The sequence below is a fragment of the Anoplolepis gracilipes genome, chromosome 2, assembly GCF_047496725.1.
Source record: "Anoplolepis gracilipes chromosome 2, ASM4749672v1, whole genome shotgun sequence".
NCBI lineage: Eukaryota > Metazoa > Arthropoda > Insecta > Hymenoptera > Formicidae > Anoplolepis > Anoplolepis gracilipes.
The window spans coordinates 2,572,655-2,589,954 of NC_132971.1; the positions used below are offsets into that span (position 1 = coordinate 2,572,655).

A 17,300-nucleotide genomic window follows, 5' to 3' on the forward strand; every position below is an offset into this window, starting at 1 on the left:
ATTGACCCAACTTCATTTCTACAAAATCTCACCGTTAAACCGCTCATTAAAATTCGTCGAAACGATTTCGCACGCTGGTATGATTATGTTAATATCTAGAAATTTCACATTTCGAATAATCATGGCGGACATTCTCTGGCTTTTCATCTCGCGTTATGCATTTAACGGGCGTCATGGCCGACGCTTTCCCGAATCTCTCTTATACGCGACCTCAATCACCTTTTTATTAGTAGCGATCGTCGATCCGACAAAATCTAATCTCTCATAATAAAAATATAAAATAGTTAGCATTAGAGACAAATATGTATATAACTGTTGCGGTACATGACCGCGGTAATCGCGCCACGATAATAAAGATTATGTTATATAACAACTCTCCCCCTCCCCGTTAAACTCCCCTCTCGTATCGAGCTAACTTGTCATTGTCCAATTAAAGAAAATCACTAAGAAATTACAGAGAAATTTACACACAATCGTACTCTCATCGTTAATCGCAATATTCTGCTTTAATTTGTCAAATTGTATTTATAAATTCAATACACAGCGCGCAATATACATGCTCAGACTGTAATTTAAATCACAAATGTAAATCCGTATTCCATTTTATATTTCATAGCGGTTGTCGTATATATCGCATAACACGGAGATCATAAATTTATATGCGAAGCTCCGCTTTAAATACCGAACGAACGATCGCGCCGCTTGAAATCGAAGTCGCGGAAGTATCGAGAGAGTATCATTTTTATTAGACGATAACCCGTTTAAGGTGCAATAACCTCCGTCGTTGTTTCTCTCACTCGACTTACCTCGTCCAGCTTACGTAGATCTCAAACACTCCCCTCCGCCCCCGCGTATTTCTAACATACGTTTGAACGACGCTTTACGCCGGGCGAACGTCGTCGTCGTCGTCGTCGTCGTCGTCGTCGTCGCCGCAAAAACTGGACCGCGTCACCGCCAGTCAACGTCACGGACCGGCCTAAAATCACGATCTGGTAAGGCGTACGTAATGGCCGACCTCGCCGTTCTCGCGCCAGGCAAAATGGCGAAAAATCCTGGAAAAGGGTCGGGAAAACTCGGTGGAAGAATATCCGACCAATTTCGCGTCGATTGCTTCCTATCGATCATCCGTGCGCGATTTCCCCGTCGACGTAGGTAGGTGAAAAAAACGTGGATACGCGGTATGGCGTCAGAGTGCGACCTAATTTCCCGCAGAACTTTCCACCGGAGGCAACGGTATTCGCATGCGGTTCGTAATAATGCGTAATTCAAGAAAACAAGAAGAGCGAGCGACAGTTCCTTTACTCACCTAAATATTGGCACAGTCTAATATCACAAGAGGACCGAACTTGGAGAAACTACGGGTCCATTCCTCAGCGCGCACTATCCGAGCGTCATGGGTCCTTTTTACACAATGGCCGTGGCCGCGCTACACAGTTTCGATCGATGGAGTTTCTGCGGGAAGATAGCGGATAGCGCCAGAGACGCAGACACACGGAAACGGCTCGCCCCGTCGCAGCGCCCCCAGACGCGGCGCAGAACGTATTAACGCGTCTTGTGCGCATCGAGAGAACGTGAAAGTGGGAGCGAAAGGAGAGCGACGTAGGACCGTCGCAAGTCGCAAGGCTGCCACAATCCCCACGATAAAAGCTCATATATGTATTCTAATTTTTTTCGTGCGTGACAATTAAGACGATAAAAATACTAGAACAAGTGCAATTCTTATTAAAAAGAAAGAGCAGGATTAATACTGCATTGACAACGGTAAATTTAGAAGAAAGATAATACAATGTTTCACAAATGACATTTTCTTCATTTATGTATGAATATTTGTCTATTTATTATTTTAATTAAAACATTTATTTTTTTTTTTTTTTTTTTTTTTTTTAAGAAAAACAAGACTCGAATGTAAATATACTCGGTTACGTATCTACGATCTACGAGATTAAATTCGAGATGGCAATACATAAGGCGTACATACATGCGGGGCTCCCTTTTGTTTTAAGGCGCGCGTCCAAAAATGACAGCCCTGCCGCTCGACGTATACCGTGACGGTATTGGCTATTGGCCGGCAGTGGGGAACGTGTACGAGTGGTGGAGGTAAAAGCCGGGTTTCCGTTCTAGAGCGCGTTCGCGGCGTAGCGTAGCCGACGCGGGAGAGGCGAAAGGCGACGCGCGGGAGAAGTGGAAAGCCGGGAAGAGAGAGCCGACGAAGGGAAGAGAATCGGGGGTCCACAACAAAATCGCTTAATCGCTTTGCGCCACCGTCCGCAACGGAGCACAGCCCATCCGTCGCCGCCATCGCAGTGCCCCCTAGTGTGCATGCATGTTCCTCGCTTTCTCTCTCCTTCTCTACCTCTCTCTCCCTTTCTCCCCCTTTTTCCCTTTTCTCCTTCTCTCTTGCTGGTCGAGTCTCGCGCTCCGTCTTTCTCTCCTTTTCCCTCTCCCTTTCCCTCTCCCTTCCTCGTCTTCGCGGTCTCTCCCGCTGTCTCTGTCTCCCCGTGATTCGCTATGCCACTTCGGCCCGCGACGTTTTCACGGGCAATCCGTGAGTGACAGCTGCCAGTGGCCAACGCGGTGAGTGCGTGTCTCTCGCTCGACGACTGACACGGCCAATACCGGCTGTGCGTGCGTGACAGCTTGCGTGCGTGCGTGCGTGCGTGCGTGCGTGCGTGCGTGCGTGCATGCGTGCATGCGTGCATGCACGTGAATACACGGGTATTTACCCGTAATTTGACGAGGCCGTTTGTCTCGTCTCGTCTCGTCTCGTCTCGTCTCGTTTCGTTTCGTTTCGTTTGGCGCCCTGTTACGGACCGTGTGTTTATCATCTGATACGGCGAAAGTGTATGCCTATCCCCCAGGACCTTGGTGCAACGCGGGGGTTGGCGATCACCGCGCGAACCGTCACACCATCACCACTGTTGCTGCTACTGTTACTACTACAACTGCTGCTGTTACCGCTGCTCCGCTAAGATTTGATTTGTGGGTCAGGTCATGGTAAGGTACGGACTGTCACGATCATGCATGAATCTTTCCGCGCGAATCTCGTGCTTTTTCTCAATAACGTTATTCGCATCCGGCATTGCGAATTACATACGCACGATCTGTCATCGCTCGTTGCGTGACATTAATAACGCGAATTATTATGACTATCACTTTTTCTAGAATACTACGCATTGACGCGCCGAAATTTGTTTTGTAAACAAATACGATAGCTGCGTACTGTTTGCTGCGTTTAAACGCACGCGGCCGTACGGCGTATCTTTTTTTTTCCTTTTGATTATCAATACGACCACGTGCTTTCTGAACAAGTGCGCCAGTCAATGAGCCAATTGTGAAACACGAGGGAATGACAGTATCGTCGTGTGTAAAATTATGCATGCGACGTGTTACGATGTTATTAATTTCAATAATCGCTTTTAAATCTATCAGCATTTTCATTTACTTTTATATTTATGTGAGATTTATTATAAACCGAGTTTATTAATTATTCTGAAATGTTGTACACTTCGAGATTAATGATAATTCTCAGCATAAGTTATCTACTTAATGTATTCAAGTTTAATTTGTATTATTTGCGTATTGATTTATATATTATTTTATTTGTGTATTTATTAAAGCAGTGTGTATCAAAACAGAGAATCACGAAAATCATATACGTATGTATAAAGCAGTTTGCAAATTTGGAATAATTTTATAAAATAACATTTTCCATAATTATAAAAATATCAACGTAATTTATCATCAGATCTTTAACGCATTTCTAGTGCATGCATTGTGTGATACACATTGAAATACACATATACATATATTCGCGGCGGTGATTAATCATGTTTTTGAGAGGAGGAAAATTGATATCTTTATCGACCGTTTGATTTTCCTCACTTTTCCTTTATAGCCACAGACGAAGCCGCATTGTTTTGACTGCAGGGTGCTTCGGTCGCTACACAGCTGCACACATACATACATAACTAATTGTATACATAGAGGCATAATCTTTGTGCTTAAATGAACTGTCTCACGAACGGAACCGAGATGAATTTAAAACGATTCCTTGGAGTAAAAGCGCGTGCGTCTTTGTAAAGCCGCGTGGTTTTCGTCCGCTTATCCGCCGATAAACGCCCGCGTGCATCGCCTCGAAACCGCCGTGTCACCCGTTACGGTAGGTCACGTGCGCGATACTCGTCCAATAATCGTCGATTACGAATGCGCGGGATACACTTCGGATGCAATTTGCGACCGTGCTCGAGAAACGCGCCCGTGAGTTTACGCGCCGTTAATCACTCTCGACGCGGTGGGTCCAAGGAAATTATACGGGTACCAGGTACAGAAAGTTGATCTATTCTATTTTATAAAAATGTTCGCGTGTCAATAAAACAAAATGTTGTAATGCTTTGATGTAGATTTTGAAGATAGTTTTGAGAAATGATATCGCAAGAGTTGAAAGAATTTCGCTATTGCTTCTCGAAAATCGAATCTTGAAATAAAACAATAAAGTGATACGATGAAAAATACCTTTAGACGAGGAGAATTTAATTAACGACATTCGCACTGAATTTTTTTCTCTTTACGATAAAATGAACAAAGAGAGATAGTCATTATACTGAAAATCTACAGATACACCTTTTGTCATTTATATAGTTACTAGATAATCAGAAATAACGATAGTGCAATTGAAAATTAATTGTTGATATGTTATAATTACTAGTATCCCATAAAAGAGAGTAAAACGATATCAATTAATAACTTATTATTCTTGGAAGAACCTTTTTGTCTTATTAATATATGGTAGACTGACTTTGCTAACAATAATATCGGAAACATCGATTCCACAATACAAATGAATATAGATTCCCATTGTTAGTAGCACACATTTCATCTGTCTTTCGGTCTGCGTCTCGTTCGATGACAAAACTTGGCGTTATATCGTTGACGATTGACGATCGTCGTATTTCACCCTACACGATCGCCAGCTGCATCGCGTGTCGATGTCGTGCGTGACACGACCGACGAAAAGCTTGGGGAGCACTCGTTTCATCGTACTCGTGCGATAAACGGGTTTATCGATAATTAAATGATTGTCAAATACGAGAAAATCGCCGATGATTGATGATGACGGATCGGCAAAGTTTCGCAGTTGTATTACCGTTTTATTAACGTGTGCCCATGTTATCTTCCCCCGCCCCTCTTCAACCCATGTTCTTCTCACGCAGGCGATACATTAATAAATTCGTCTTGTCGCTCGATAAGGGCTTAGAACTTTATTGTCTTTGCGAAATTCGTTTCTTCCTTCAATTTCTTTCCGATCTAATTATTGTAATATCATTTTTCAAACAAATATAAGATATACTTAACGAAAGGAAATTCTAATATTAGACGCATATTTTCGTACTTAACAAAGTTTGTAATAAAAAGATTAGAATTATTGAAAATACTTTATCATATAACAGATATGATATTGTCAAAAAAAAAAAAAAAAAAAAAATGCGGAATGTATTTTCGACAGATTATTTCTTTTAAATGACTTATCAGAAAAATATTCCTATACGATTGCGATATAAGAAGTTTTACCTTCGATCTCTGAATGTAAGTGTAAACGTTCCTAATGGACTCGCTTAAGAATCGCGAGTTTAATGTCAATCTTTCGTCTCACGACGAAGAAAGATAGAGATAGACATAGCTCGTGGCATCATCATCATCACCGCGATCTCGTGCGATTTTCTCCTGCGCGTATCGAGCAACGGTTCGCTTATACATCGCGTTCGCGCGCCGCCGATGATAAAGAGAAATGCTGCCTAGAAAGCAGGTCTTGGCTGAATCTAGGCCACCCTGATGATGGCGCGTGCACATTCTCCACAATTTTACTGTTCCTTCTCTCAGCCTTGCCTTGTGTTCGTTTCCCGCCGTTCGATAGAACAACACTATTTCTATCTCCCCTTCTCTCTCTTTCTTTTTTTCTCTCTCTCTCTCTCTCTCTCTCTCTCTGTTTCGCGCGTTCTTCTAGCTTTAGCTTCCCTTCCCTCCCGTGTTCCTCTCACCCTCTCCCTCTTTCTATCTCTCTGCCTTTCTCCTCGGCCTCTCTCCTCGTACGTCTCTTCTCCTCTTCCATCGATCGCCTCCTTCTCTCTTCCTGCCCCTTTTTTTCCCCACCCGGCATGATTCAAGGATCGAGTTCCGGAGGACGACCAGATGCGAATCGGCGAAAAAAAGAGAGGGAACGCGAGGATCGCGGTACCGTAATGCCCCGCGCGACGGGATTTACAAATTGCAAAAGCGAGAACGAGTCTCTCGGCTGCGCGCTGTCTCAATAGTACGCTCGTTCGTAACTTCGTTTGTGAAATGTCGCGATGACGACGGGTGGGCGCGTTTATAGGATGATGTTTAACTTTGCGACGCAATATAAGAATCTCTCATACTGTCGAATTGATAGGAAAGATTTTCCGTTGGCAAACGAGACGAATAATCATTTCCTCTCCGTTTGGACACAGAAGCAATTCTTTTGCATATTTCTCATATGCACACTGGAAGGATTGAGAATTTCTCTAAATATAAAAATGTTCTCTCTCTTTCTCACTCACTCTCTCTTTCTTATGCTTTCTCTCATTTACAGAGGCTAAAAGAATAAAATAAACATAATTGTAATTTTTTATACGATGACCAAAAAAAAAACAAAAAAAAAACATACAAAGAATTTTAATATTCTTTTTATTTTTAATTTTTTCAGTCTTTTTTTTTCACTCTTTGGACATCTTTCTATGAAAATCTGCGTGGATGTTTATTTCACCACTATGTCATTTAAATATATCATCAACATTCGCATATGCGAGCATCTTGAATTACAGATGTTATTATATTTCAATGTTTGATGTGTACATTCTTTTTGCGTCTCTTCGTCCGAAATATAGTAAGAAGCCGTGTGTTCGAGGGGAAAGGGGGAGGAGGCTCCATGGCTCCATGGCTCCATGGCTCGATGGCTCCATCGTCGCGAGTGAGGCGAGCGTTTTCTCGAGAGCGGCACGGAGCGAGATCGCGCGTGTGTATGACTGACAGTGGGGACGATTGAGAGCGACCTAGAAAGGTTTCAAAAGACATTTTCCCGTTCACCCACGTACAAAGCCGCCCTCTCGCCGCGGGAGCGTAGAGCCGCGCGACATGAAACCTCGTACGACGATTGAGACAAGGCGTACATACATATAACGTATACGCATACGTGTACAATCACTGATATCGAGATGGACGAAGGCGATGGAACGAGAAGCAGAAGGAGAACGGCGTAGAGGACGTGGAGAAGGATAGGACAAGAGGTCGACGGAGACGAGAGGGACGACAGAAAGAAAAGAGAACGCGGGTGTACGATGTTGTATGGGTGTTTGTGTGTCTGTGTGTGTGTATATTTGTATGATTGTGGGTGAGTGTCGGTGTGAGCGCGCGCAGGAACAACGGAAAGTACGCATGGAACGTAATACGGAGAAAACGCTGGAAAGAGGCCCCTCTGCCTGCCTTTCCAATCGAATCCGCCGCCCCTCTCGCCTTTGTCATTTTCTCTTTGTCCCCGTTTCGGGTCTTCGTGTTCTCTCCCGGCTAAACCGTCGCTGCTGCCGCCTCTCTCTTTCGCACGGTCTCTCTTCTCTTCTCTTCTCTTCTCCCTCTCTCTCTCTCTCTCTCTCTCTCTTTCTCTCTTTTCTTTCTCCCACTGCCCGGCTTCCTGTTCGTCCTTCCCCTTCGTCTGACCTGCGCCTGACTCATCCAGAAGAACGAGAGAACTTTGCCATTCTCTTCGCCTGTCTCCCTCTCTGTATCTCTGTCTCTTCTCTCTTCCCTTTCCTCTCTCCTCCTCCTCCTCCTCCTCCTCTTCCTCCTCTTCCTCCTCTTCCTCCTCCTTTCTTCCCGTCGTTGCACCCGGTATATCTCAAACGAATGAAAGAGGGAAGCACAAAAAGAGCCGTGCTAGAAGGAGAACGACAGAGGGAGGGCGGGAGAAGGATATGAAATCCTTCTCTTTCTTCGCTCTGTCTCGCGTACCATTTTCTCTCTTTTCCTCCCTCCCTCTGTCTGTCTCTTCACCCTCTAACTTCTCCTGGTACTATCCACAGCTACCCTAACTACCCTAACCTTTCTTCTTCCCTTGCTGCGTTTCGATCTGCCTTTGCGCACACTTCTTCCTCTTCCTCCTTTTACCTTTCCTCTCCTTCTCTCATCCCTTCCTCGGATCCCTTTCCCCCTCCCCCCTACTCAACTTTGCTGTACTCCTACTCCATCTCCGTCTGTACTCCTTCGTTTCTCGCCTCTCACCTTCGCTCCCTCCTTCCCCCCCCCCCCTTCCCTCTTTCTGCTTCCCTTCTCTTACCCCTTATATTGCAGTCATCCCTCGCTCTTTCACTCACCGACAACGCTCTTGTCTTTTGCTCTCACCTCTTTTTCTCATTTCTCCATCATTCCGTATATCCTGTTTCTGTTTTAAGAAGAACGTAGGTTCGAAAACACCCGAAGAACGGGAGGAAGGAAAGAGAGAGACAAACGAAAGAGAAAAGAGAAGGGCAACACATCGGTCGATTTCTCCATCCTCAGTACTTGCTTAGGTAAAAAGCTCCCTGGATCGTTTAGAACGCTGTTTTTCAAGCTTTTTCGAGAGAAAAACGGACACGAATAGCAAAAAGGGATAAGTGAAGGACGGTGAAGGACTTTAAATAAATCAAATATACAAGGTACCTTTAGTTCTCGCGCGGTGCTTCTCGTCCTACTTAATTAAATTACATTCGGACTTCTATTATATATTTTTATTTGAAATATATCACTAATGATACTTTTCTAAATAAATTTCTTATATGTGGAAGTTTTACTTTTTTCTCTCTAAAAATAAAATGTAAGTTTTTTAGAGACGATATTAGAAAAACTATATAAATTATTTCTCTATCTTATACTAGGCTATCTCGATTTGATTAATGTAAATAAATAAAAACGAAATTTTTCCGCGAACTCTTGACCATTATTAATAGAAAATCTAATCTAGCACAAGCCACTTTTTCGGTTTGCACAAACAACACTTTTTTCGGGTAACACGCTCTATTTTATTATTTATTTATTACCTATTTATGTCAAACTATACTTATCTAGGAAAAACAAAACAAGGGATGAAATTCTGTAGTGCTTTTGTTATTAGTACTTTAATCATTAGTATGTGACGTATTTTTCAAAGGGGTTATTAGATTAACTAGTAAGTATGACTAGAATTGGTGCGATCACGTTTGTGCGAATTTTTTGCACGCGATTGAAAGGAAGAAACGCGCGGACACAAGACGTCAGTAAAGTATCGCCGGTAAAAGGAGAAAGGAGTTTCCTACATCGTGGCGTAAAAAGGAGCGGTACCGATTGACCGTTTTATACATATAATTGCCGAGATGTGGCAGCGTTATGAACTATCGCGCGTTAAACCATCTCGAGATGATTTCTTTTCATCATATAAAATTGAGAGAAAGGCATTCACATTTAATTAATTGATTTACACGCTAGCGTAAATATATTCTTTAGTAGATTTTAAGCAGCACAATTATAGACTCACGATCTCAAGAAAATATTAAATATTAATATTATATATTTTTTTCTGACATATGGCTGCAAAAACTTTTAAATAATTCCTTCTTTTAGTTTTTTTCTACATTTATTTAGGTTTACTTACAATTAACTTATTGTTAGCCTCAAATCTCATAATTTTATAATAATTCAAATAATAATAAAAAGTTGCACGTTATATATACATATGCATATACGAAATTCATTATCATTTTCTAGGTCGATTGCTTTCGATTACTGGGTCGTAAAACTATCAGTATAATTTTATCGGGGCAAAATATATAACTCTGTAGCCTACGATACTTTCCGCTAGATTTTATAAACGAGCATTGCGTATCGTATGCTATTCTTAAGATCGCGATGAAAATGTCAATGTAGCATCTATTGGAGCTTCACCGATTCATTCTTCTTTCTTAATACGCTAATAAACGTGAGATAAAGGAAAGAGGAACTGAAAAGAGTACTCAATGAAGTGCACATTTGCCACAACCGCCTTCGCATTGACGCTTTTAACTTGGTGTGTATAAGAAAATGTTAAAAATATAACATTGCTATCAAATGTATAAAAAGTGTATTTTTTTTTTAGAAATGTACATTATTCATTTCCATTGTTGAGCTACAATGTCTCACAGTTGTCGATTCATCTAGTTTTCTCGTAAAGTTTTTTTATCAACATTTTTTTAATAAACTTATAATGTTGTTATTTCATATACTGAATATATAAACGTGCCCTCTGTGATAGAAAATTCTCTCTTGTAATACCAGGGTTAAGTATGGTACATGCACAAAACACGTCGTTCAACACAGACAAAAATGCGTGTGTGTTGTCCTCTTTCAGTCGGCTCGTCGTTAATCGCTCCCAGAAATTGCTCGCGCGGTCCACTCTCCGCCTGAGTCACCCGTTTTCCATCCTCTTCTTTTCCCTGTGACAGCCAAGCCTCGCTCTTCCTCTTTCGTTTCTATCTTCTTTTTTTTCCCTCTGTCTCTCTTTCTCTTTCTCTCACCTCTCTCTCTCTCTCTCTCTCTCTCTCTCTCTCTCTCTCTCTCTCTCTCTCTCTCTCTCTCTCTCTCTGCCTTTCCTCATCGTTTATTACGTTCTCTGCGTCCCTTCCTCGAAAAAGTAGTTTTAACTCCTATCTTTCCTTCGCCCTTTTTTTCTCCTTTTCTCTTTCTCTTTCTCTCCCAATACTCTTTCGTTGCTTCTTTTCTTCCTTCGCATTCTCGCTCACGCGCCGCCCTTATCTCCAGAATTCCTCATTGTCTGAAAGGGCCATCTGTCCCCCCGACTCTGTTTCGGTCACCGCTTTCATCCCTTCGCTCCTTCCCGCTCGAACATCGCGCGTACAAAAGAGCGGACTCTTTTCTCCGCTATCCCCCGTTCGCTACCCTCTCTCCACCCTTTCTCCGCCTGCTTTCTTTGTTCCTTCCGTCCGGCTGCTACTTCGGGATCGACCTGCCAACGCCATCGCCATCGTCATCATCTCGCTGTTCCTTTCTCTATTCTCGAAAAGTTTCCTTCGGCTCTCCTCTTTCGGAGAGGGATCATAAAGACGCGCCGGTAATTCCCAAAGGCGAAATAGAGCATTCGATTTCTCTGCGCCGCGGAGAAGGATGCGATGAAAATGTTGGACACCGTAAATTGCAGTGCTCGGAGAAGAAGCGGGAAACGAAATATATAGGCAATGAGGATGAGAGGGAGAGCAGACCCTTCTTCCCGCGCGACTGCAGCTTCCACAGTTGTTCGACCAACTCGAGAAAAAAAATGTCGACCCGAGCCGAGATATCGCTCGCAAGCGGTCCACGTGCGACCTTGAGCGAGAACGCGCACCCTCCGCACTTCGAGGGGTCGCAATCCCCCGCTCATGATCACGTGGTGCTTGAGGGTGGTTTCCACAGCCCTCGTTTATCCCGCTCTACCGGCCGGACGAAAAGAGCATGGAATTCACCGACGAAGACGAGAAAATGAAGGTCGGGCATTATCGAGATTCGTCGAGCGGCAGGAACAAGTAAATGTAACGAATCCGTATGAATGATAAATTTATGGGATATGGAACTATGAATTAATAATTTGCTTTTTTTTTTCTTTTTTATTACATATGTGTTTACTTTTAAATTAGGCAAAAATCAAGATTATTATAGAACTACTGAAAATTGACTGTCTTACATAAATAGTTTTATCCAAGCAATGTGCTAAAAAATAGTAAAAATAATCAGAAACAGATTTTTCTCCGTGCTATATCGCACGATGGTGACGTAAAGATTCATATGAAGGACGTATTGACATAAAGAATTCTTCATTCTCTCTCTCTCTCTCTCTCTTTCTTCACTTTACTCATACTGTTCGTCCGCGTCGTTTGATTGACCACATTTGACTTGCAAGTGACGGTATTCAGGACGAGGTCTCGTTCGCAAAAACAACTACAATTTTGATCTGCAACTGTTGGCGACAAGAAAAAATAACCGATTAATTGAAGCGAGATCACATCGTTGTACGATAATTTTTTGCGTGGTAATTTCACCCATTAATTTAAATGCCTAATATATCAGAAACGGGGATAACTGAAATTAAATATTAAATAATTTTTTATATCAACGCGTTTTATAAAATTCATAGTGCAAATGTGTTTATAAAGAAATCCTAATTATAATATTAAATGTAAGAGATTTAGTAGCGCGCAAGAAAAGGAGTGTCGGCATTTAAAAAAAATATCTTTTACAGATGTATCGAATAAATGTGAATAAATACGCGGGACAACTAAAGATAAGATAAAGTTATAAAATATAGAGTTTCGTGCTGTTCCTGATCACGAATGAATTAAAAAATCATCGAATAATTTTTGTCCGGTATCGGTATTCCCAAATGAATTGCGCAGTGTATCGCGACGTATGGCAAACACCTAGTTTCCTTTCTCTTTTCTTGCTTCTCTTCACGTGTCACGAATCTCCCTCGCTGTTCTCCTCGCCCGGTGAAATTGACGGTTCCGGGTGCGTCTGTTCCCTCCATCTCGCGAGGATCGTCCCCATCGCAACGTTCCATTCGCCTCTCCTTTCTTTCCCTTCGAAAATACAGACGCGCGCAGAAACGAGAGAATTAAGGAAATACGGAATCGTAGAATGTTCGGAAAAATCTTTGAAGTAATAATAAGACAGTATTATCTTCATTTTCCTTAAGAACTTTTTTATTTCTTTGAATTTTTAAGTAATTGCAAAAATTTACAACTCTTAAATTTTCAACGTTATATCAGTAATTTATCGTCAAATAAAAATTCTAAAAATATAAAAACCACTTTTTTAGATTGAGCGCAGAATAATTTTCTCGTCGTCTCAAGATTAACTGAACAGAAATTTCCATCATTTTCAGTGTTAACTATAGTTGAGTTTCGATTTAGATTTTGATGAAGGACGGATTACATCGAGGAGAATATACTGTTTCTCACTGTCATTATAGATTTTCTGGAACATTCTGTATACGTAACGCGAACTCCTTGAACCAGCAAGGGCGAAGGGGAACAGGTGAGCGGCCGAGAGAGCAGGCTCTCTCGAAAAGGTGAACGGAGAGAAACGAAGAAACGAAGGGCATTCGGAATGCGGTACTGTTATGCCTTACGGTATACAGACAGGACGGAAATTAGGACCAAGCGACATGGGGCCCGCTGGCCATCGTTCGTTATGCTCATCATAGAGCAGAGTGACTTCTTCCTTCCTCGTTCTTTGTTTCGTTCTAATATCTTGCGTAGCCGACGCAAAAAAAAAAATGCAATAAAAATGAAATGCCTAACCATTTTCTTTTTGCACAAATAGATACGCCTAAGTAGCATAAAGAACCACAAAATTTTCGTTTATTTTTAAAATTTTTCGTTTACTTTCGTACCTTTCAAATGGGTGTTTAAATGACTTGTATTGCTGGCAGTAGTCAACTCTAGACGAATAGACTATTATTAATAATATTGTGTAATAAGAGTACGCGATAATATAAATTGCGAATTATGAATTTAGCATTGTGCCGAAATCGAGAATTTAAAGCTGTAGGTTAAGAGTTAAAAGTCAGAAATCGGAGCTGAGACTTGAGAGATCTGAATTAGGAAGGAGGATTAAGAAGGATTAAGAATTAAGAGAATCGAGAATATTAAAGACCTAGATGGTAAGGCAAAAAGTTAAAAGTTGAAAATCAAAAATCGGAAATTGAGAGCCAACAATTCGAGACGTTCGAAGTAAAGTAGTTAGGAATTTAAATTAATATAGATTTGCATATCAAATTATATGTATAAAGTTGCCAATAATTATATTATTACTTTTATCAAGTTTCTATTACCGGACGTTGTCCCTAGTAATTTGAGAGATAAAATATTAACAAAAAAACAAGTTGTTCTGTGAAAGAGGAACAGGCGCACATAATTGCAACCATGGGGGAGGGAGGAGGGAGACGTGGGAAAATCATTGATGCAAACTCGACACATGTATGGGAACACTTTTTACACGAACCGAAAGACATATCGCGCTGCCATAACCGATTCCTGCCATTCCTGCCCTCGATGTGAGTTTCTTTCGGAGAGAAGCGCGTCTTCTCAGAAAAGTCTCAACTTGAAACCTGATGCTTCTGTTTGAAATCATTCGAATGTTTACAAGGAAGTGAATTTAGATAAAATGCACTTTAGTAAAGAAACTTACCCACTGTTAAATACGTTTAATATTTTCGAGGAAAAATTTCTTCTCAAATATTCTAATATAATAATAGGAAAAAATTTCTAATTGAAATTATATTCGCAATTTTGAGTAATAATCTTTAATAAGATTAAAATGTTTAAATATTTTGTTATTTAAAAAAAATAACATTCCGTAAAATTTTGCAAATTAGACAATAATTCCTAAATAAATTCTTTTTGTACAAATGTGTTTACGAAGGAACAACTTTAGATTCACCAGCAATTTCAATTTTCGTGCAAATCGGATTATTGTAATACTCTAGGTCAGATAATAGTCAGTCGAGAAGACCATTTACTCGAATGAGTTTCGATCTTGTGCCAAATTTTAACTCAGGTCTTCAAGAAAGGTACAACTCGACTTCTCCTTTTACCGAGATCCGCAATGCAGATATTTTTTTCGGGTCCGCGACATCAGTATGAGTTTGCGTCGAGCGTTGCACCGCGGAAACCATCAGAAACTCGAAGATAGTATTGAAATCCCTCTTTAGATCATCTTGCTGTGAACAGAAATTGAAGCCCGTTTCTTATCTTTCTCTTTCTCCCTACTTCCCCTTATATTTCACTGAATTATATTTTATTAATGCAACTTTGTCTCTTTCTCATCGTCTTTATCGTTCGTCCCTTTTTCTCTGTTCTTCCCCCTTTTGATAAAAATAGACCCTGCATTCCCCGCTCTCCATGACGAGGAAATCGATCGAAAAGCAAGCACTAGAAAATAATTTCGCTCGTGTGAGTCTATAAATTCTTGCCTGCCATTTTATCGATCGGAAGTTTTATCAACTTTTCCGGAAAATACGCTACCATAGTTTTTTTTTTCACAATTCCTAACATTGTCTGTGGATTGATTTTGCTTGTTTTTCGAATTTTTTTTTACTTGTACCACATTAATTTTTGTCATTTTATTTATTTATTTGTATTTCTATATTTGAAGGTGAAAATCTTTGATAGTTTGTATCGAAAATTTCGTATTGATATGGATATTTTAATTTCTTCTGTAGTAAAGGTAATAAGCCAGACTTTAGTCTGTAAGAAAGCCGTCACAATAATTTATACCACGAGATACGAAATCGTTGCATAATGAGAAATTTGATTTGATCTCGTATATTTAAAAGAAAGAAACAATACTCTGCGTTCTCTCAGTTGGAAATATTTAATAGGAAACCGTAAAAATATAAAAGAAGCGACAAAGATTGATAACACACACATATGTATTACGGTATATAAACGGTATACTTTTCGCAATGTCAATTTTGACGATACATTTTACGCCGTCGAGCTCTCACAGAAAGACACGCCACGATGAATGCCACATATGCAACGTTTCTAATCTCAAATATATCTTTCCTTGTTCTTAAAAGCAAAATACTTCGTGAAAAAAGTTGATTTGACCGCGCAGACGCAAAGCATGTTTTTTCCTTGTCTTTTTTTTTTTTTTTTTTTTTTTTATTAAAAATGCTACTAAATTATTTTTAATATAACGATATACACGACTCTACCTGCGTTTGCCTAGACTCTAGGGAGATGATACTATTCGAAAGTACGGTATTCTCAGGCGAGAATCTGTCCTCACGACCGTATCAAATTGACATTTATACATCGTCGAGAAATTCCGGGTTATCATAACGGCAAAGTCCGAGGAACGATATAATATTTTATGCAAAATCCGCCGGTCGTCATGCAGATTTTATTAGTCCCCTTTATCATCTGCATCTCGACGAAACTAGGAAAGAAGCCAACAAGAGGTGAAGGGCGGCGGGGAGAAGAGGGGAGGGAAGCTGCAAAAGAAGAGAACGGAGGAAACTCTCGTGGAAGATTCCAGTCCTCCGCCTGCAAACGCGAAATGGTACTGGAATGAGAAAGCGGGGGGAAAAGGGGGGTATGGGGCAGGAGAAGCGAGGAGCGAGGAGCGGTCGTTTCCGCTTGCGTTTTCCCGGAGAAAGAGCTGGTTGGTCGTCGTCTCGAAGTGGTCGCGAAAGGGAAAAGTCCGGGAAGAAGCGAGGAGGCGACGCGTCGATAACGTTGGAAAAACGTAAAAGGCGCTGCACGGAGAAAGAACCGGCGGTGCAAGGCGAGACAAGGAGAAGGAGGAGAGGGAAAAGGCGGTTAGGTCGGTTGGGGAGGAAGCGGAACCAAAAGATAGATAGATAGATGGATATAGAGGGGGAGAGAAAAAGCTAACGGAGAAAAGAGAGAGATAGAGGGAGGGATAGAGGCAAGGACAGAGATATAGGGAAGAACGAGGGAAAAGGGGAGATTGTTTTGCCCTGTCGTCGGGGTGGGATGAAAGAGAAAGAGAAAGAACGAAAGATAGCGTATAGCCGTGGAAGCGAAGGGGCCACGAGAAAATAACGTCTTAGACGCAGGGGGAAAGAGGGAACGAGTAAATGGAACCAGCGCGCGCGGTGAAAGAGGGAAAGGGGATGGCGAGAGGGGGCGAGCAGAGGGTCGAGAAAGAAGCGATGAAACGACCGAGAGACAAGAAAAAGGAGGGCGAAGGACGGCGAGGGAGACGGAATGACGGTCGTGAAATGGTTGAGAAGGGCGAAGAAACGAAGAGAGGGAGAGAAATAGAGAGGGTAGGAATTGAGAAGAGGACAGAGCACAAGGAGAAAGATGAGGGCGGAAGAGGAGGGAAGGGGGAGTAAAACACGAAGAGCGAGCTCGTCTACTCCGCGAATGGCAGAGGGATAGACGGGGAAAAAGAAAGAGAACGTGGCCTGGCAGGGAGGCGAGGTGAAATTGGACACAAAAAGCTCGAAGAAAAATTGAGATGAATCGCGGGAGGGAAGATGGAAGGGCGGTTCCCCCTCCCCCTTCCCCCCTCCCCCACCCCGCCGCACAAAGGGGGAAAAACCCGTGCTTCTTTGGGGCTGCGAAAGAAAACGCGAGCGTAAGGGATAGAAACCGGTCGCTAATGTTGGCGCTTCGCTTTCTTGACTTCTCTTCTTGATATTCTCACGATATTCCTGACATTTTTTTTGATTAAATTTTTACGATAAATTACTTTTAATGCGTACAAAAATTTATATT

At 41.6% G+C, this 17,300-nt stretch overlaps 3 protein-coding genes across 51 annotated transcripts in view; 1 reads left to right on the forward strand and 2 right to left on the reverse strand.

Moving 5' to 3' along the window:
• LOC140676205 (uncharacterized) overlaps window positions 1-1,476 on the reverse strand; it is a 229,874-nt gene extending 228,398 nt beyond the window's left edge. For 32 of the 48 annotated variants that reach the window (XM_072911027.1, XM_072911016.1, XM_072911014.1 and 29 more), the window contains exon 1: window positions 1,307-1,475. The gene's annotated coding sequence lies outside the window, so the exon portion shown is untranslated. Of the gene's footprint in view, window positions 1-1,306 lie in introns of all 48 variants that reach the window. The other 16 variants (XM_072911056.1, XM_072911060.1, XM_072911059.1 and 13 more) reach the window with 2 other exon arrangements.
• Window positions 1,477-1,950: 474 nt separating this feature from the next.
• The window catches only part of Psq (pipsqueak), a 53,899-nt gene continuing 38,549 nt past the window's right edge, over window positions 1,951-17,300 (forward strand). Inside the window, exon 1 of one of the 2 annotated variants that reach the window (XM_072911004.1) lies at window positions 1,951-2,999. In XM_072911004.1, the coding sequence (XP_072767105.1) occupies window positions 2,992-2,999 (8 nt within the window). In that variant the 5' untranslated portion in view covers window positions 1,951-2,991. The remainder of the gene's footprint in view (window positions 3,000-17,300) is intronic. The other variant, XM_072911007.1, reaches the window with a different exon arrangement.
• Window positions 5,747-7,743, reverse strand: LOC140663171 (uncharacterized). The gene is made up of 2 exons (XM_072887152.1): window positions 7,600-7,743; window positions 5,747-5,974 (listed from the first exon to the last, which is right to left on the reverse strand). Exons 1-2 carry the CDS (start codon window positions 7,741-7,743, stop codon window positions 5,747-5,749), a joined length of 372 nt encoding a protein of 123 aa, XP_072743253.1.